This window comes from Ambystoma mexicanum, chromosome 5p, assembly GCF_040938575.1.
Source record: "Ambystoma mexicanum isolate Mex_15411 chromosome 5p, UKY_AmexF1_1, whole genome shotgun sequence".
In the NCBI taxonomy this organism is placed as follows: domain Eukaryota; kingdom Metazoa; phylum Chordata; class Amphibia; order Caudata; family Ambystomatidae; genus Ambystoma; species Ambystoma mexicanum.
Window position 1 is genome coordinate 504527714 of NC_090930.1, and position 21636 is coordinate 504549349.

At 48.8% G+C, this 21636-nt stretch overlaps 1 protein-coding gene across 1 annotated transcript in view; it reads left to right on the forward strand.

Annotated features, from left to right (window-relative positions):
* The window catches only part of SH3BGRL (SH3 domain binding glutamate rich protein like), a 525471-nt gene that overhangs the window by 240425 nt on the left and 263410 nt on the right, over nucleotides 1-21636 (forward strand). The window contains exon 2 of the mRNA XM_069612914.1: nucleotides 2045-2230. Within this exon, the coding sequence (XP_069469015.1) occupies nucleotides 2045-2230 (186 nt within the window). The remainder of the gene's footprint in view (nucleotides 1-2044; nucleotides 2231-21636) is intronic.

The window sequence follows — 21636 nt, forward strand, 5'->3', positions numbered from 1 at the left end:
CAACTTTTCTTTCCCTTTATACTTCTCTCCAGTCTCCAACCCAACTTAGCTTCTGTAATTCCCTTGGGTTCCAGACTCCTTTACATTAGCCTTCCAGGACACTTGGTTCACTCTCCTGCCAAGTGCTCACTGGAGTGGCCCTTTGGTTTGTCCTTGTACTCCTTGGGGTCCTTGACCCGCGTGGCAATAGCTTCAACTTGCTTTGGATCCTGACCCTCCTTGGTTTCACCTTGTTCAGTTTCTAGCCCCTCTCACGGACCCAGGCAGCACCCATACCTTGATTCTGGGCTCCTACGACTCTGGATGACCTTCTGCCTCTGTTGCTCTTGCTGGCGCTGTCTTCCGGGATCCTGCTTCACTTTCAGTGTGTTGGGCTGCGTGACTCCCTTCAGCATGTCAGGCTGCTCGGCTTGGCTCCAGGGGGTGTCCCAAGTGTTTCTCGCACTTGGGTTCCTTCTCGCTTCCCTGGGTCTGTCGGCTCGTGACAGCACCTCGGCGGACGGTGGATTCGTTCCACCGTCTTCCTGGTCTACAACTTCTCACCGTGGTTTCACCTTTGCAGCATTCAAACTTGGCTATTGGTTCCTCTGGGGCAGACTTGACACCGAGCTAGTTCGTCTTCTAATTTGTAGTCCGTGTGGCCAAGAGGCAGTCTCCAACAACTAGACTGCATCTTCTAGTCCTCATTGCTCCCCGTTACTCCTCGTCACAGTACTGAACTGTTGATCTCTATAGAGTTCAGTATCACTCTTCGTCTCATTATTTTCTTGAGACTCAATTTACTCAACTCTATAGGTGAATGCAAGTGTGGGGAACTACAGGGTACTGACTGGTATTAAGGGAAGGAGTTGCAGATAGGAAGGTGGGGAATACCGGGTTCTCCCAAGATGATAGTAACCAGTCCCATGAAGGATTTCCCTTCCTATGAGAGCCATCCGCTGAGTACCACCACCAGGGGGACTATCGGGTAGCAGCATCACCACCTTGGCCTCATGGGAAGGGGTCTCCCCCATGGAAGCAGTGACAATACCCTGGGATTTGTCACAGTATGCAAAGTAGTGTGTTGCAAAAGGATGCACACATCACAGAATGCTGTGATGTCCATACTTGCCAATACAGGGGTAGAGATGGTTGTGTGCTTACATTGTAATGTATGAAGATGCACTTTGAAGTCACTTTTGTACTTCAGACTTTGTTGTCATACTACCAGGTGAATGAGTACCAGTCCTTTGATAGCTGGCATCTGATAAGTACCACAGCAAATGATGGTAATAGCAGTTAATATTATGGAAAATGGTGGATGCCTGGCCGATGCCCATTAAATGCCTTTACAAGAGCCAAAGCTGTCAACTTTTTCAAGCCTTGTTAAAATGTGCTGTGGAAAATCTGGTTTAAATGCAGGGAGAGCTGTGGTCATAATGTTTAAATTCAGTGTGTGCTAGATGGAAAACAGTGATTCATTTGCGAATACCTGATGCCATCTGTAGAGACTTAAATTACCTCACATTTTATTGAAGGCACCAGATCATTAGTCTGGAACTTGCTGCTTGCCACATGTTTAGGACTATGACTCCTATGATCTCTCACCGTTGGCAATGCTGGCAAGGGCTGATGGGAGTTGTGGTCCAAACATCTGGAGACCCAGAGGTTGTAGACTTCTGCGTGAGATAATCCAGCGTTTGAAGGGAATTAGTCCGTAGTTTGCTTCTAAAAGCTGCATGTGTACACTGATACCTTTAGCGCGCAGTGTTGCCCATTTTCTCTCCCTTCAATAATCATAGCCATTGTCCCTTTTTCCTAGTTGGATTACATTTCACATGCAATAAAAAAGGCATCTTAATTTCTGTTTGTTTAGCTGGTTGTTTAATATAAGCAATCACTAGTCCTTAAGGCGAAGTGCTCCTGTATAGTATGAAGATGCATATTTGTCTTGAGCCATCCTGTGGATGTTGTGAATTTTCTTTAGTTAAAAACCCTAAAACTGTGGAAACTTCATGGTTTGGTAGACTTTGGGATCTGACAATTTATTTCATATTTTTTTAAGATTAAGAAAAAACAGCAAGATGTCATGGGCTTCTTTGATGCTTGTAAGATTCCTTATGAAGAAAAAGACATAGCAGCAAATGAAGAAAATCGCAAATGGATGAGGGAAAATGTTCCTGAGAACTGCCGACCAACCACCGGCAATCCACTCCCACCACAGATCTTCAACGACTGTAGGCATTGTGGGGTAAGGAAAAAATCCACAAGCGCCAGGAAAAGAATATATTCTTTATTGTTGACTTTTACAGACAAAGTATTTTCCTATTGGCATACACTGTGGAGCTTCACAACTTCAGGTTAGCTGTATGCTTAGCCTGCACATACATATACCCCTCCCTATAATTAATCCTGCAGTGGCACATCTTCACCTGTGGCAAACTGCCATTTGAGGTTTTTTGTTTTGATAACAAGTGTTCTTTCTGCAGGAATATGTGCTCTGCTTAACAGACAAACTTACCACAAATGCTCAGTGGTTAAAAAGTAGTGTTTGTGGTTACACCTTCATGATCCGGGACTAACCTAATCGCTGCCATCCATATAGTGCCTACATGCTTACTTCTGCTTTAAACAGTACAAAGACACAACAGCAGCTGAAGGGTAACATTCCCCCTTCAGACACATGTTGCATGCAGCTTCAAATGTGCACATGATAAATTGTGTAGCCATTTTACATGTTCCCTCCCTTTAGGGGCTAATTGTCACTGGAGAGATTGACTCATATTATACAGATGTTCATTGGCACTTCGGATACTATTAATGCTCAAAGATAGAAACGGCCCAAACCTACCTATCAATGATGGGATTTTATTTCAATTCTTAATGGGCCACGTTAAAACTCATTGATATATCCAGTGCATAGTCGTGCTTGGTGGCAATGTCTGTCCTAGGACCATGAAAGTTCAATGCTTGGTGAAGCTAAATGTTAAGCAACATTCTCTCCATGGTGAATGTTGTGGTATCATTAAAAACAATGCCATATTAGTTGTGACAGATGTTTTCAGGGTGTAATGAACATTTGCTGGGAAGGCTTTCCCTCTTAAGTGATTCCATGTTGTTTAAGGAATGAGAGAGACATGACATATGCCTTAAGAACTTTGGAGCTTGCCTTTAGCTCAGGATCAAAAGGTCAGGACACTTGGGCACACTTGGAAGGACAAAGTATTCCTGGGGGTGCATGGCTGAAGAAAAGTAACGCTCTGTGTGTACATATGGCTGAGACCCCAAGCACCTTAAAGTCCAGATGCATTATCTCTGTCTCTCGAAGTAGTCACCCACCACCCCCTTAGATTCTGGCCTCTAGAAGTAGCTCAACAAACCAAGAACAGGATTTCAAAGCTGTTTCAAGCCAACAAACTGAGATCATTACATACAACATGCTGCCTTCCGAGCCCCAAACTACTGGTACTCCTGTTTAGATGCCAGAGGAAGGTAGTCAAGCTACTTGATTCTGAGCCGTCTGCTGTGCAATTGAACATCTTAAAACCACTTGCCAGGTTCAAAACACCTGGTTCTAACCTTCTGTTACCGAAATGATCAACGTGGGTCCCATTCCTGCTGGACCTAGAGACCCTAGCTCACTGATGAGGCTCAATGAAGTCGAAACCTGTTTGGGAGATGCTTGTGATCATGTAGTTTAGGCTGGACTACCCCTTTTGGCGTGGAACAAAGCCTGATTTGTATATGGTCTTTTCCCTTTAGTAATGGCTTGGCAGGTGAAGAACGATGGCCTGGGGCGTTGCCCAGAACAATGCCAGAGCAGGGTTCGAAATTGTTGGGAGCTGTTTAGCTCCCGGTTATAGCCATGGGAATCCTGGTTAACTTGACCCACCAACAGCTACCAGGAGCTACAGTTGACTCCCCTGGCAGGTGGTGCCAAACCTATATAACTATGTGATATTAACTTTGTAGTGTTGGGAATGTGTTTACAGGAGAATAAACGACATGCCTAAGGGACATTTAATGCATATTGTAGAATAAGCAAATGGACAACAAGTTAAAATGTGCATCTTGCACTCATGTTTCATTTGCTGCGCACTATGGACTCATTCTTGGTTCCCAGAGTTTGCTTCTGCTTTCCGGGTGATGCCAGATACCCAGGAGCTGCTTTTTGTTCCTGGCCAACACATCCCAATTTCGACCCCTGCAGAGGTTTAAGCTTCATTCTAAACCTTGTAGACATCGCCGCCTTTGGTTTTGCTGTAGTCACCCCTATGATCAAGCCATGTCGACTCAGACTTTGCTGCAGTACCTGAATTCGTTGAGCTATTGAGCCAGCCATTTATAGATACACTGCACATTGCACAAATACCATATGTAGACACATTTATTGCTTACACTAGGGCTGCATAATCAGTCTATACTCCTACGTCCCGTCCCCTTTCCTCCATACTTATGGGACATCTCTCCGTCCTGTGGGACGGGACCGGAGCACTTTTGTAAAAAGCATCCACATTTTTTTCAAAAATTTGTCCCTCCTCTCTTTCCTGCACGGGGCCCGGCATGCGCCCGTAACCCCGCCCTCCTTGGCTCCGCCCCGCGCATCGCCCATCAGTCCTTTTCTCCGCACGATCGGGGCCGGACGCACTTGCATCCTCAGAAGATTTTCTTCCCTTTTTTTCCCCCTCTCCGGCTCTCGCTAGCGTTCGTTTACTACTCTGTCTATGTCTTTTAAACTAGATTTTCCAGACTGTTCATCGTGTCACCGTCGATTCGCGAGGGCGGATCCCCATCCTCTTTGTTTAGAGTGTTTGGGTCCGGAATACCGTTGGGACTCCTGTTTTTACTGTGACTCCCTTTCGGTCCGGGCACTTCAACGTCGGTTGGAGCGGTGGGAGGAGGTGTTCGGACGGACTCCTCCTTCTCATTTTCAGGCGTTCATTGACGAGCAGAAAAAACGCCCGGTAAGTTCTTTAATTTTCAGAGCACCCCGGCCAGGGGATACCTTCCCGGGTTCCTCTCGAGCCGGGAGGGGCATGATTGCTCTGTTACCGGGGTTCGCCCTGAGGTGCCTGTCGGGCCTAATAATTCTATCGGAGTTTTCTCCGAGGGTCTCCGTAAGGGGCCTGTAGATACCGGAGTACGCTCCGAGGCCCCTCCTGTGGGGGCTGTGTAGACCCAGTTCTACTGAGTCGTGGGGTACCGGAGCTTGCACTGAGGCCGCTCTTTCGGCTTCCCTCAAAAACAAAACCAGAGTACGCCCCGAGGTCTTGGCTGGGCTTGTGGTTACCGAACAGATGTTCGAGGCCCGTGCCGATAAGGCTTCTACCGGGCCTAGGTCCGAGGTCCCTCGTACAAAGTCTAAGGATACCAACAGTTCTGAGGGTCCGGGCAAGGCCCTGTCGGTGACAGCGCACCGTTCCCGCTCTTGTGGTGACACCAGATCTGTTGAGGCGGCAAAGAAGAAAGTTTCTTCTTTTACCGGCAGTGCCGAGGCTCTTCCTTCGAAGGCTCAGTTGGCGGTTGGTATGTCACAGAAACATTCCAGGCCTCATAGTACCGGCTCGGCCGAGGTTCCTTACGTTAAGGCTAAAATTAAGACCCCTGATCCATCGACAGGGACCCCTGCCTCACTTTCTCACGTGCCGCAGTTCCCCTCAGATGAGGACAAAATGGCGGCCATTCCCGCCATGACCACGGTGGCCATTTTAGGTACTACCTCTACAACTATGCCATCGGCCCCTGGTGTAGGGTTCGGTCCTTCGGGTGAACCTAAGGTCCCTTGTGCGCATCCTTTCCGGCCGGTTTATGATTGGAACGCCCGGATGCCTCTTCCGCACAATGTTTCGTTGCCCGTGGGGGCGGCTCCCTTGATTTATGTGGATATGTCGGCGGAGGGGCCGGTGTGGCACCCTTCCCCGTTACGTCCCTGGATTTGTCCACCTCATGAGAGGCCTCCCCAGGTTCCGAAACAATCTCCTGAGGACGCCTTTTTCGGTAAATTTCAAGCGCTTATGCGCACCGACCCCATGTGGGAATATTTCAAGGGGCTTTTCAAGGAGATATGTCCACCCGCGCCTCCGGCTCCACCCGTTCCTTCGGTGGTTCCGCCGGCACCTCACTTGCCCATGGTGCCTCCCCCTGCGCTTCCGCCTGTGCCACCATTGTCCCCAGTGGACAAGGCAGTGCCTGATACGGCTCAGCAGGATCCGGACCCAGGACAACGAGGACCTGCCCCGCTCTACCAGAGCTTTCCATGACAGGGTACTGGACATGATGAGCTTCTTTGATGTTCCGGTGCCCGAGGCACCTGCTCCGCAGGAGGGCGTGCTTTCTGGGGCATTCACTTTGTCTCCTTTGGAGCGTACCGGCCTGTTCTTGCAGAAGGACGTTCTGGCCGAGGTCCGAAGAGTTTGGGAAAAGCCACACTCGGGACTTTTTGTAAATAAAAAGATTGACGCGAGGTACAGGCTACATTCCTCGGAAGAAGTGACCTTGTCGTCTAGTCCGCCTCCCTCCTCCACAGTGGTGGCTGCGGCCACGTTGCAATCCAGACCTGCAGCTTCCTCCTCTGGGACGGCGACTCAGGTCTTGGGAAAGGAGGACAAGCTCCTGGACTCCCTAGCGAGGCAAATCTTTGCCAATTCGGCCTTGCAGCTCAGGCAGACCAATGCAGAATTGATTTTGGTGGGAGCTAACTTGCGGATGTGGAGAGGTCTGTCGGAGTTTGAGGAGCACATTCCGGTCGAGAAGCTGGAGGATTTCAGAGGAGGCCTTTCCGATGCCAGGGTCTTGGCCCCGGATCTCCTGGAGGCTGCGGCTCATCACGTAGACACCTCGGCTCGGGGTCTGATGCTAGGGGTTGATACCTTGCGGCAAGCATGGCTACATGCCACTAAGTTCTCGAAGGAGGTGCAAGACAAGGTTCTGGACCTTCCATTTGATGGTAAGGAGCTTTTTCACTCTTCTACTGATGTAGAGCTCACCAAAACCAAAAGACAGCACTCAGACGGCCAAATCACTGTTTGTTCTGGTTAAAGCTCCCTTCAAGGCTCAAAAGGCTTTGTCGCAAGGTCGACCTTCCTCTGGTTTTAGGGGTTTCCTCGACCGCAAAAATCGCAGAGTGGATACTCCTGCGGGGAATAACCACCGTAGACAACAGCGTACGCGGTATTTCTCCCGCTCCTCAGCCTCCTCATCAGGTTCAGGTGGCACCACCACCGATAAACCTGCCAAATGAGGGTTTTCCGCGCTCGCACGAAACCCTGGTGGGAGGACGCATTGCGTCTCATTGGGAGGCGTGGCAGACCATCACAGAAGACAGATGAGTCTTGTCAGTCGCTTGAGCGGGCTTCCGCTTACCTTTACCCCCTACCCCACCCCTCAACCCTCCTTTTCAGCTGTCGGGCTCACCCTCCCTCAAGGCCGAGGTTCAGAAACTTCTGCTCCTCAGAGCTGTGGAACCCGTTCCCCTTGGGGAGCGAGGGGATGGCTTCTACTCCCGGCTGTTTACGGTGCCCAAACCCAACCAGGCTGGCCAGCGCACCATCCTAGACCTTTCCCAGTTCAATCTTTCCCTACCCTAAGAGAAATTCAAGATCACGCCCGGCCAGATTCGCTCCTCGTTGCAGGCGGGCGATTGGCTCAGCGTGGTGGATCTTCAGGATGCGCACATGCATATCCTGATCTGGAACCCACACAGGAGATACCTCAGTTTCTCTTTGGGAGAGGAGCACTTCCAGTTTCGGGTGATTCCTTTTGGCCTCAGTTCGGCGCCGCGTGTCTTCACGAAGATGATGTCGGTGATCGCGGCCCATGTTCGTCTCCAGGGTGTCCATGTGTATCCCTATTTGGACGACTGGCTCCTACGCAGCCTTTGCCCGTTGGCAGCAGCGGGCAACCTCCAGTCTCTCCTTCAGCTCCTGTTCCATCTTGGGCTGTCGGTGAACTGGCGGAAATCCTCTATGACGGTCTCACAGGACCTGACTTTCCTGGGTTTTCGTTGGAACACGATAGACTGCCGAGTGTATCTGACCGGAGACAGAATGGCGGATATGTTGGCCACGTGTCGGATGTTTACGCAGTCAGAGAGCATGTCGGCCTGGTGGTTCCAGAGGCTCCTGGGCCTCATGGCCTCGTGTGTACTGGCTCTTCCTCTTGCTTGTCTCAAAATGAGACGGACCCAGATGGCTCTTAGGAGTTCCTGGCGTCAGGCTGTGGACCCGGATTCCAAACGGATAATGATTCAGGATTCCATGAGAGTGGACCTGGACTGGTGGTCTTCTCCCAGCAACCTGTCAGTGGGCTTGGGGTTCCAGGACCCAGCCCCCATGGTGACAATCACGACAGACTCCTCCCTTTTCGGGTGGGGTGCGACGTTAGATCTTCTTCAGGTCTCGGACCTCTGGTTACCTCAGGACAAGCTCCTGCACATAAATCAATTGGAGCTTCTGGCGATTTTTCTGGCGCTCAAGGCGTTCAGACATCTCATTGTCAACAAGGTGGCTCGCATAAGAACGGACAATGCAGTGTCAATGTACTACATAACCAAGCAAGGGGAAACGAAGTCTCCCCCTCTCGTGGATCTGTCCATCCAGATTTGGGAGTGGGCCGTGCTTCATGGGGTCTGGCTGCTTGCAGTGCACATCCCGGGCCGGCTGAATGTCGCCGCGGATGCCCTCAGCCGGCAGACCGTGGTCAGCTACGAGTGGGAGTTGAAGGCGGAGATCCTCTCATGGATTTTCTCGCGTTGGGGCACACCGGAGGTGGACCACTTCGCCACAGCGGTAAACAAGAAGCTTCCTCAGTATGCCTCCAGAGTGGGCTGGGAGCCTCCTCTCTGGGGGACGCACTCAAGATCCCATGGCACAACATGAGAGCTTACTCCTTCCCGCCTCTTCCTCTGGTTCATCGAGCAATTTGGAAGTTGAAGAGTTCTGTCAACTGTTCTCTTCTACTGATAGCTCCGTGGTGGCCGGCCAGGTTTTGGTTCTCAGAACTTCAACACCTGTCGGTGTGCCCGCCGATCAGGTTACCAGTAACTCCCGATCTTCTTCACCAAGGGGAACAGCAGATGTGGCACCCCTCACCACAATCGCTCAACTTGGCGGCATGGTGCCTGAGTTCACAACTCTAGAGCCTTTGGGTTTGTCTGCAGATAACATGCGCATTATCCAGGCAGCCAGGAAACCCTCGACCAGATTCCAATACAAGAGTAAATGGCTCAGGTTCTGTCATTGGTGTTTGGAGAAAGAATTGGACCCGAGGGTGGCGACAATTGACACGGTGCTGTCCTTTGTCTCCTCCCTAGCAGAGTCAGGGGTTCATGTTTTGTCCTGCAGGATTTATCTCTCGGCGATTTCCGCCTACCTCTCTACAGACCAGTGTTCTTATTTGTTAACTAACCCGATGATGAAGAGACATTTTGCTGGTTTGACACGCCTCTACCCTCCGGTTTGTAGTCTGCACCCGCCTTGGGACCTAAATGTAGTCCTGACTGCGCTGTGCCATAAACCTTTTGAGCCAATGGCTACGGTTGATCTCGAGTACGTGTCCTGGAAAGTGTCCTACTGGTCGCCGTTACGTCAGCGAGGAGAGTGAGTGAGCTCCAGCATTGTCGGTGGAGCATCCTTTCTTGATCTTTCACAAGGACAAGGTAGTCCTTCGGACGAACCCAGCTTTCCCACCAAAGGTAGTGACCGAATTCCATCTGAATCAGTCGATTTCCCTTCCGGTCTTTTTTCCGAACCCTGCCTCGGAAGCGGAAAGGGTTCTACACTGCCTGGATGTTCGAAGAGCTCTTAAATTCTACCTGGACAGGACTGCCGAGCTTCGGAGCTCTTCCCAACTGTTTGTGACCTTCGGTAAACCCCAGGGCAGGCCGGCGTCTAAGACATCCATTTCCAGATGGATTGCTGCCTGTATCACGGAATCTTTCACCGTCCAACAGCTGAAACCTCCTAAGGGTATCCATGCACATCAGGTGCGAGGCAAGGCAGCTGCGGTTGCTTTCCAGAAGTATGTTCCCTGGGAGTCCATCGCTAGAGCGGCTACTTGGGCCTCCCCATCTGCTTTCTGTAAGCATTACTGCCTCGATATGAGCTCTAGGGCTGACACTCAGTTCGGCCAGGCTGTGCTGAACAACCTGTTTCAGTAAGGGGTATTTCCATCCACCCATAGTTCCTGTAAGGAGTGCTTGGGAATCTCCCATAAGTATGGAGGAAAGGGGACGGGACGTAGGAGTATTACCAGGTTACTCACCGTCTCACCGTAGTGACCACCTTACTCCTAGTCCATAGTCCCCTTTCCTCCATACGCCCGCCGCCGTCCCCTCTAATAAGGTTCCTCTGTTATTGCTAATGGGTCTTGGACCCTGCGATAGAAAAGGACTGATGGGCGATGCGCGAAGCGGAGCCAAGGTGGGTGGGGTTACGGCCGCGTGCCGGGCCCCGCGCAGGAAAGAGAGGAGGGACACATTTTTGAAAAAAATTCGGATGCTTTTTACAAAAGTGCTCCGGTCCCATCCCACAGGACAGAGAGATGTCCCATAAGTATGGAGGAAAGGGGACTATGGGCTAGGAGTAAGGTGGTCACTACGGTGAGTAACCTGGTAAATATTCCTGATGTAAAATTCCTCTCCACTATTCTGGCTAAGAAAAACAGACTGTACATTCAAAAATTCAAAATGTATTTACAGAACTAAGTCAACTTAAAATTGAGGTAGTCTCCCACTTTATATGACCGGAACCACTATAATAAGTCCATACAGTGAAATTATCCCTGCCTACATTGATCTTGCTACTAAGTTTCACCCAAGCATTCATTTCCATATGCAATTATAGGTATAGATTATACTCTTAAAGTTGCTCAGCATTTTAAATACTCTTTCTATGATTCCTTCTATCCAAGCAAGTCCGTATTCTTCAAGGATAGCATTGCCGCTTATCAGCCAGTGTATGCACATGTTTAAATAGACCCATTTTAAAGTTCTTCAAAAACACTTGATTTTCTACAGTATCAAGAGGAGTATGGTATTGGACAAAGGTTACTTGAACAATTGACATTTAGAAACATATTTACTTAACTTAGTACTCTTGTATAAGTGTGGGGTTGTGAATGCATTGGATAGTAAGTGCAAGTCATTTTAAATGTAGGCAAAAATAAATTACAACGTACTCCTACAGGTTTGAATTGGAAAAATACTTACAAGGATTGTGCACTCTTCTCTGAACACATTTTTGTGCAGTCTTCTCAAGTATTCGCAGCTTTCTCTGAACATATGTATGTAACTTCCAATCTATATATGTACGCAACTTTCAATCTACACAATATATATTACTATTTATTTGCCTTCAACTCTTTAACAATATGTTGAAGATGTCATCTTCTCCAGTAAAAGTTACCATGTTAACATTACACTTTAAGAAAGGCGTGGTATCAAAGTAAGACGGCCACAAGTGATCACAGTTCAAGGGTGTTAAAGAAACTGTAAATGTGGGTGAGATAAACACCTAATCCAAACCTAACTCTAAGATGGGAGCACGCTACGACCATCAAATAATAACAATACAGTCCTAGTGGAGTCAAGTCAAATAAGGCCTATACAAAAAACCTATTGCCAATCCTTGCCGCTATACTACAAAAGAGTGTGGGTTGATGTTCACAAGTAAAGAAAGAAGTGTCACAATAGAAGTCACGATGGTATGCTCGGGGGTCTCCCTTCCTCCATGTTAGAAGCATGGGACAAGGCTAGACTCTTGAGGACTGCACACTTCCAACCTTCTCCGTGCCAAACTAGGTTCCTTTTCCAGTATCAGGGCGTTCTGTACCAAAGTCTCTTTGATACAAAGTCTCTTGCTTCAGAGGGCCTGATGTATCACAAACAACAAACAGTTCCTTCGGTCAATCTTTACGGTGGGGGATTTCTCCTCCCCACTGGATCCCCCTCAGCTGGGCTCCAATCATTTTCACAACGTTAGCCTCCCTCAATCGGGTTCAGACCAACAACTCACTGTGACCATCCCTCAGTCGGGTTCACGTTTGTCATCACAATGTAGTTCCCTTAGCTTTTCAATATTCAGGAATCTCAATGTCTTTTTAAACAATTCTGCAGGTTACTGTCTCCCCTTTACTTGGGTCCCCCTCGTCTGGGCTCAGACCTGCTTCACCTGCTTCCCAAAGCACTTGTCACTTTACACAGAGCCTTCCGAAGGGCGGGCACGTCTCGCTGGGTCACTCCATGTTGCTATGCAAGTGTAGGTTTCACTTCATTATAATTTATGTAGTGTTCCTATCAGTACCACTGTTCACTTCACAACTTGTCAAAGACTCAACTGTACAAGGGACATTAGCTTGACCCTGTATGACCACTTTAACATTTCACACCGGCTTCCCCTAGGGCCTCTTGGTTCTTAGTTCTCTCAATTCACCATTTTATTTTATTTATTTCAATTATTAGAAAGTGCCACATGCCCGTAGGCATCAGGGTGCACAAAAACAAATAACAGCCAACAACAAGAAAGTGAATAGCATGGGAAGGCTGCAGCAGGGTGATGGTTCTAGGTTCAGCCTGGGTTAAGATTGAACAGGAGCGTTTTTATTTCTTTTTTTTGAAGAGGGCCAGATTTACGGCCATATGTATGTGTCCTGAGATTGTATTCCATAGCAGCGGTGCTTGAGTATTGAAGGAAGTACCTTTAAAACGTGCCAGTTTGTGTCTAGGCTGTATGAAGGTAGGATAGGCGGAGGGGCGCAGCTACCTTCCGCCTACTTGAGATTTTACTCAGTCAATAAGATAAGCAGGACAAGCACTTGTTCGGCATTTGAACGATAAGGTCAGGTTCTTATGAGAGATCCTGTGTTTTACAGGCAGCCAGTGAAGGGCCCTCCTCTGAGACATGAGCACATTTAGGCAGTCCCTGGATGGCACAAACTACGTTATTCTGTGCAACTTGCTAGACTTGAATGTTAGACTGCGGGGTGCCTGCCAAGAGACTATTATAATAGTCGAATCTAGAGATGACTAATGCAGTGGCAAGCAGGGCGCAGTTATTGGTGGAGAGGAAGGGGTGAATATAGTTAATTTGCTTAGTGATAAGGCTGCATGATGAACGGATAAAGGAGACGTGTGGTCGTATAGATAACTAGTCATCGCGAATGACCCCCAGAGTCTTGACCTTTTTTGATTCTGGGATAATGTTATCTGCTATGGTGAAGTTGGCGTAGGCAGGGTCTAGTTCGGCCAGACAGACTTTAGAAGCCGCAATCGGGAGCTCTGTCTTTTTACAGTTTAAGGCGAGAGAATTATCCATGCCTGAATGGCTTTATAAATGGAATTTATAACCGCCGAATACTGCTCATACTCCCCACTGCGCTGGATGATGACTTAGGCATCATTGGCATAGTTTGAATACCGAACGCCTAATGCATCCAGCATATCTAGAAGTGGTTGAATATAGATATTTAACAGAATCGGGGATAGGCATGAACCCTGTGGGACACCACATGTTTGGGGAATGGGGGTGGGGCTCGCCTCACCGACTGACAAGCAAACAGTGCGAGGGCCAAGGAATGAATAGATCACTGGGAGGCAAGATTGGAACAATGAGCAACCTCCCCCAAGCGTGTAACCAGTAGAGTGGTCTACCAAATTGAAGGCTGCAGAGAGGTCCAGAAGCATCAGCATTGCAGGATGACCATTGTCCACAATTCCAACCAAGGTGGATTTAAGGTCAAGCGTGGCGATTTCCGTCCCGTGCTGATCCCTGAACCTAGATTGGCGTAAACCGAGAAACTTGTGGTCTTCTATGTGTTTTTGTGATTGGAGAGAAGTCAATTTATCCATGATCTTAAGGATGACTGGAACATTCGTGATGAGCCGGTAGTTATAACTGACATGTGAGTTGAGATTAGTTTCTTCAGCAGCGGCGTAATCCATGCCTCCTTAATGGAGGATGGGACCACACCCTCATCGAAGGAGAGATTGATGAGTCAAGTCATCCATGCTGCTAAGACTTCAAGTGTATCTTTAAAGATATCAACTGGGCAGCAATCTGCTGGGCAAGGAAGTAGGTTTATGGCCCTGGATGATTTTTATAATTTGTTCCTCTGAATAGTTAAAGCATGGTACATGATCAGTATCACTATCAGAGGGAAGAGTTTGTACATCGGCCGAATGAGTATCGTGTCCTGCGTGGACAGGAGGTTAAGTTTCCCTATGGGAGGAAAGTTTTGCTAGGAAACCGTCATGGATTCCCTGGCACCAAGCAGTATCCTTGACGATATCATTATTGGTGGGCGGTGAGTCCTGAAAGTCTGTCAGTATCTTAAAAAGTTGACTGACATTGGAGCCAGCCTTATTTTTTTTTTTTTATATTATATTTTATTGGTTTTGTAACATACAAACTTTGGTCCTCACCGGGCCAAGACACAAAACAAACTAAAAACAATAATACCGTACAGTGGAATACTCGAACAAGCAAACCATACAAAGTCGCATTAAAGTTGTTGTGCTAGTGTGAAGGATCCTCTACTGCCCTGCACATTCTACGTTCAGGAGTGTTATATCAAGTCTGGTTGCAGAGTTCACAACTCTTCTTCCCATCGGTGCCATATCTTGTCCGCCTTTTCAGGACATCCTCTGGCTTTATACACTCTTCTTTCTATGGCAATGCAAATCTGTACATCAGTGATCCACTGGCTAATTTGCGGCGTCTCTGCAGCACCCCATAGTTGTGCTATCTTCCTTTTAGCAATTGCAGTCGTCATGAAGCAGAGCTTTTCATACCTTGACAAGTCTATTTCACTGTCCGCTCCAAGGAGTAGCAATTTCGGGTCACTGGGGATCGTCTTGTGTAGCACTCAAGTAAGGATGTCACAGCATTGCTGCCAGTAATCGCGGATGTTTGGGCATTCCCACAGTGTATGAAAGAAAGTTCCTTCTTCTCTTTGGCAGCGTAGGCAGTTGGGTTCGGCTATTTTACCCCAGCGGTATAGGGCTACCCTCGGGTAATAGATTCTATGTAGTATTTTTAGCTGTACCAATCACAGCCTGGTCGATATGGCCACCTCCCGGGGGAACATTAATATCTGAACCCAGTCTTCCGGTAATATCTCCCCAACTTCGGCTTCCCATTTTGTCCTGAGCCGCACCAGCTGCTTTGTAGCGAAGGAGGTGATGACGTTGTACATTACTGTGGTGACTTTAGCCTGAATGCAGTCTGTTATTATATTGCGTTCTATTGGCGTGGTATCTGGCATGTCAGCTAGTATAGGGAGGTGCTGCTGGAGTGCGTGTCGGAGCTGTGTGTAATGGTACCTTTCGGTCTCTGGGAGGTTAAAGGATATAGCCAGTTCTTCATAGGATCTGATGGCGCCATTTGTTACAATGTCGCCCACCTTCTCTTTACCATACCCCACCCATACTGGCCATCTGGGTAATTTGGTTACCTCGTAGAGGTTTCCATTATTCCATAATGGTTGGATTGGCGTGACTCTTGTCTCCCCATCCCATGAAGGTATGTGATTCAGCCCAAATACGGGGCGTCTGTGCCGCTATGTTTCGGGGGGCGCTCTGGGCATTGCCTTGTACAGTTCCAGGGGGGGCGAAGCCCGTACATGTGGCAGTGTTTGGTCTGCGTGCATTGCATCGTTTACTACCGACATCTGACTGGCCCAGTATTATGCCTGTAGCCTTGGTAGGCCAATTCCACCCTCCCATATTGACCTTTGTAGTGTTCGTAGGGCAATTCTCGGGTGTCCAACCCCCCATCAGAGCTTTCTGAGTATATTGTCTATGTTCCGGAATTCTTTCACAGGTATGTGTAGGGGGGGCGTTTTGGAGCACATACAGGTAGCGGGGGAGTGTCAGCATTTTGAACAGTGCGGCTCGGCCTAACAGGGTCAAGGGTAGGGTCATCCAGTGCTGCACATCCCCTGTGAATCGCTCCGTAATGGGTTGTAAATTGTTCAGTATGTAATCATCTAGATTCCTCGTGATCTTAATTCCTAGATATTGGAAGTGATCAGGGGCTATTCTGTATGGGCAAGGCTCGGGAACCCCACTACCTAGAGCATTTAGTGCAAACAACGTGGATTTGGACCAGTTTACTTTCAGGCCGCTAAAAGCACCATATTTCGAAGGGATTGTGTCCTCCGACGTATTCCTTATCTTAGATATCTCTTTCCAGCTTGGCTGGCCTCGAAAATTTTTTCTCTCTAGAGGGCGCTGTGCGTCGACGTCCGCCGAGTCGATGTCACTCGACAGCCGCCGTATCGACGTCATCCTGCCTATAAAGGCCGCGCGCAGCGTCCGTTGATCAGTTCCGTTTTTCCGCGCTTACTCAGTGCCTCGGAATATCGTTGCTCAGTTTCGTAGAGAATTATTCCTATTTCCTCGAGATATTCGATCCATACTCGATGGCTTCCTCGTCGGAACCGACGACCCCTCGGTCCGGCTTTAAAAAATGCAGAGACTGTGGAAAAAAGATGTCGCTGACTGACCCTCAGAGTCTGTCTGTGGTGTTTGGGAGCTGAACACCATTGTTCGGAGTGCGAGGACTGTATGTCCATGACAGCTAAGGCCCTGAAGGAGCGTAGGGGGAAGCTGGAAAAAGGTAAGACTTCTAAAGCTTCTTCTTCCTCGACGAAGTCGAGACATTTGTCTCCTCGTCACCATTCGCGCTCCAGGTCTCGAAGCGGGTCCCATCACTCCCCGAGATCGAAGCACTCGAAAAGGAGACGCCGAAGATCCCCTTCTTCGTCCTCCTCTTCCTCTGTTTCACCTAAGAGAATCCCTTGCCCCACGAAACATAGTTCCCGGGCTGAATGGGAGGAATTCTGAAAAAATATGATGAGCGTCTTCGAGAAAGCGGCCTCGACCCCCTCGAAGACTGCCGAGAGCGATGCTCTGGTCGAAAGACCCGAAGGTCCAAAACGCAGCGAGTCGCAGTACCCGGCGAAGGAAGCTTCTCGAGCGCGTCACGAACTCTCGAGTAAAGCAAAGACCTTGAATCCTTCTTCGAAGCTTCCGTCGATGCCGTCGACGAAGGTTCCGTCGATGCCGAGGTTGGTGTCTTCGACGCCGTTGTCGAAGGGACCTTCGACACACGGGTCTGTCGACTCGACGCCATCCTCAACACCGGCGTCGACGCCAAGGAAAGTCACGGTTGCGGCGCACCCAGTGGCTATTCCCAGGTCTTCGATGACGATGTCGTCGAGATTGTCGACATCCTCAAGCAGAATTCCAATTCTATCGAGGACCTCGAGGCCTCCGCCTTTGTTTTCGACGCCACGTTCGAAGCCTTCAACGTCGACGACATCGACGTTTTCGAGGCCGATTACAAGAAGTTTGGCACCCTCTGCCTTGGAGATGGGTTTCACACCCTTTGTGAGTTCAGACCAATTGAGAACAATGTCCTCAATTATGGAAGAAGGAGAACTATCTGACCAAGAAGAGACATTTGAGTTGCAGGGATCTGCAACCCCAGTTCAAGAGGAGTTATCCTCAGAGGAACGCAGATTAAAGGAACTCCATGATTCCTTACATGAGGCAAGTGGTTTAGACACTTCCCCAGAGGTGGAGTTCGCTAGGCCAGACCCGGGGGAGCATGCTGAAACCCCTTATAGAGCCTTAATGGCCAGGATCACAGAATTTATGGGTTGGTCAACAACTTCACAGGCTTTCCAACAAGATGACCCCACGGATATTCTTGACAAAGGTCCACAGGAGGATCCTGTAGTACCTTTTCATAAAGCTCTTCAAAGGAAAATCATGACGAACTGGGAAACCCCAGATGTCGTCCCGGCAGTAAATAAAAAACTGTCTACTAAATACAGGGTATCTTCTGCAGACCCGGAGTTTTTGTCCAAACACCCATCCCCAGAAAGTCTGGTGGTACAGGCAGCATCTTCTACTGACATCAAGAAGGCTTACCCTACCGTCCCACAGGACAGGGACGATAAAAAATATGATGCTATGGCTAAGAAAGTCTTTTCGGCATGTAGCATGGCGTTCAAATCTATTAATGCTACTTGCACCCTTGCTAGATTTAGCCATACACTTTGGGAGTGTGCTTCTACAGCGGCGGACTGCATCCCGGAGGGAGAAGAAAGGGAGGCGTTCCTAAATATCATAAAGGACGGTAAAGACGCTATGTGCGAATCCCTCCAGACGGACATTGATTCGGCTGACAGCATCAGCAGAGCAATGGCGGCAAGTACAACAACTAGGAGATTTGCTTGGTTGAGAAAGTCTGGTTTTGCCCCAGATGTGCAAGCCAGGCTCTTGAACATGCCTTTTGATGGCTCTTCTTTGTTTGGGAAAAAGGCGGATGACAGTTTAGAAAAACTGCAAACATCAAAGGCAGCAGCAAAATCCCTAGGCGCTGCAATCCGTCAGACACCTTTTCGTCCCACAGGAACCTCTGCGAGAGGCAAGTCCTTTCGCTTCTACTCCGCATTCGGAAGAGGTAGAGGACGACCGGCTCAAAGGGGACAAAGAACTACCCGAGGTGGACGGGTTAGATATTCAAAAGCCGCAGCAACAGCAGGTGCCTCTTTACCATCGGCATCTGCATCAGCTGCCCCAAAACCACTCTGAGGACTTCCCTCACAAGACACCTGTAGGAGGCAGGTTAACTCAACATCTGGCGGAATGGCAGGCTATCACGTCAGATGCTTGGGCATTGGAGACAGTTGCACAAGGTTACTGCCTGCCTCTCTTACGCATACCTCCGACTCATCCACCGGGGATCAGCTCTCAATAAGCTCCAGATCCGCTCCTCTTGCAGGACATTTTAGACCTGCTAGAGAAAGGTGCCATAGAACCGGTACCTGTAGCGGAGAGGAACAAGGGCTGGTACTCCCCTTACTTTCCCATTCCGAAGAAAGACGGAGGACTGAGACCCATCTTGGACTTGCGAGAATTGAACAAATTCCTCAGGAAAGACAAATTCAAGATGGTAACTCTTTCTCAGATCCTTCAGGCCCTTCAGTTCCAGGACTGGTTGGTATCTCTGGACCTTCAGGACGCTTATTTCCATGTGCCAATCCATCTCAAACACAGGAAATACCTGAGGTTCGCAATTGGCAACTCTCATTATCAATTTTGAGTGCTGCCATTTGGGCTGACCTCCGCCCCGATGGTCTTCACCAAGTTAATGTCGGTAGTGGCTGCAAGTCTAAGGAGGGAAGGGATTCACATCTACCCCTACCTGGACGATTGGTTGATCAGAGCTGTATCTTCGGAACAGGCTCAGATCCAGCTAGATCATGTTTGCCACTCCCTTCACAGACTGGGCTTCGCCCTCAATTTAAAGAAGTCCCAAATGATACCAGCGCAGAGACTCCAGTTCATCGGAGCGATCCTGGACACTTCCCTGGGAAAAGCCTCGCCACCAGAGGTGAGGGCTCAAGATAATCTACAGATGGTTACCAAGTTTCAAAATGCCCAACGTCTCCCAGCCTTCGACTTTTTGAGGTTGCTAGGCCTCATGGCATCCTGCATTTTCCTAGTGCCAGAGGCTCGCCTGAGAATGAGATCCCTCCAGTGGGCACTGAGAACTCAGTGGTCACAATTCTCAGGGAGAATGACAGACCTTCTTCAGGTTCCCGACAGGGTGGCTCGAGACCTTCAGTGGTGGGCCTGTCAGGAGAACATTCTGAAAGGAGAGCAGTTTTGGCAACCCTGGCCAGAGATAACCGTAGTCAAGGATGCCTCACTCACGGGGTGGGGAGCCCACGCCAACGACTTGACCATCAGCGGTCGTTGGTCTCCATCGGAGTCCAGACTACATATCAATCTGTTAGAGCTGAGGGCCATCAGACTTGCGCTGAAGGCTTTTCTGCCATCTGTACAAGGAAAGAATGTCCTGATAATGACGGACAACACAGTGGCCATGCATTACCTCAACAAAAGAGGAGGCGTAGGATCACTACCTCTGTGCAGAGAGGCGATGCAGCTCTGGTTTTGGGCAATCCAAGAAGGAATCTCTCTATCAGCAGTTCACCTAGCCGGAGAGAAGAACTTGACAGCGGACGCTCTGAGCAGGCAGAGCACTGTCTCCCACGAGTGGGAACTAGCTCAGGAAGTCCTTCAAGAGATCTTCGCCCTTTAGGGAACCCCTCAGGTGGATCTGTTCGCCACCAGTGTCAACAGGAAGTGCGATCTGTTCTGTTCAAGGGAATTTCCCCTGAGAGGAGCTCTAGGAGACGCGTTCATAGTGGACTGGGAGTTTACGCGCCTGTATGCGTTTCCACCGGTCCCTGTCATTCCTCAAATGATCAGGAGGTTGAGAAGATTCCGGAAAACCATGATCCTAATTGCCCCGGATTGGGCCAGGTGAACGTGGTACCTGGACCTTCTAGACTTGTCCATCTGCCCTCCAATTCGACTTCCACTTAGAGAGAATCTGCTCTCACAGAAGGGAGGTCAGGTTCTCCATCAAGACATCAAAACCCTCAACCTTCAAAACCCTCAACCTTCACGCTTGGCTTCTGAAAGGCTGAGGTACAAGGATTGGGACCTCCCTGATGATGTTATGGAGGTGTTGCTTTCGGCAAGAAGGCCAGCAACAAAATCTTTATACCGCTGCCGTTGGAACAGATTTTGCAGCTGGTGTAGGGATAAGAATGTCGATCCCTTTTCATGTGGTACACCAATGGTTTTGTCCTTCCTACTTTATTTAGCGAATTCAGGCCTTTAAGTTGGCACCATCAAGGGCTATCTCGCAGCGCTATCCATCTTTAAGCGCACTGCGGAAGAACCATCCTATTTCAAGTTACCCTTGGTAATACAGTTTCTAAGACCATTCCAGGTTCCCCTATGGGATTTAAATTTAGTCCTAACTTTCCTGATGGGCACACCTTTCGAACCACTCCACTCTTGTTCGTTAAGGTTTCTTACCCTTAAGACTGTTTTATTAGTAGCACTTACATCTGCTAGAAGGGTGAGCGAGTTACAAGCTTTCTTGTAAACCCCCTCATACAATCTTTCACAAAGACAAAGTTGTTCTGCTAGTGAAGCCTAATTTCCTCCCAAAGGTGGTTTCTGAATTTCATATCACACAGAAGATTACCCTTCCATCTTTCTATCCTCCGCCCCATCCGGGGAAAGAGGAAGAGAGGTTACACAGGCTAGACCCAAGAAGGGCTTTAAGTTTTTACATTAGTAGACTGGCTAGGATAAGACAAGCAGACCAGCTGTTTGTAGGCTACACAGGTCACAAGCTGGGGTTACCGATAACTAAACAGACCATTTCCAGATGGATCATTTTAGCCATTTTGGAATGTTATAAACTGGCAGGAAAAGAGCCCCCTCAAAATCTTAGGGCTCATTCGACCAGAGGTATCGCAGCTTCATCGGCCCTCAAAAGAGGAGTGCCGGTTAGAGACATATGTGCGGCTGCCACATGGTCGTCCGTCCATACCTTTACACGGTTTTACAACTTGGATTCCTCCTCCAGTCAAGAGACTAGGTTTGGAAGGGCAGTATTGCACTATATTCATCAATAAGAGGAAGCATGAAGTCAGTACTCCCACCTCCAATAACAGAATACTGCTATGGGAGCCTATCTAAGATAAGGAATACGTCGGAGGACACAATCCCTTCGAAGAACAAGTTACTTCTTACCTTGTAACGTTCTTTCGATGGGATGTTCC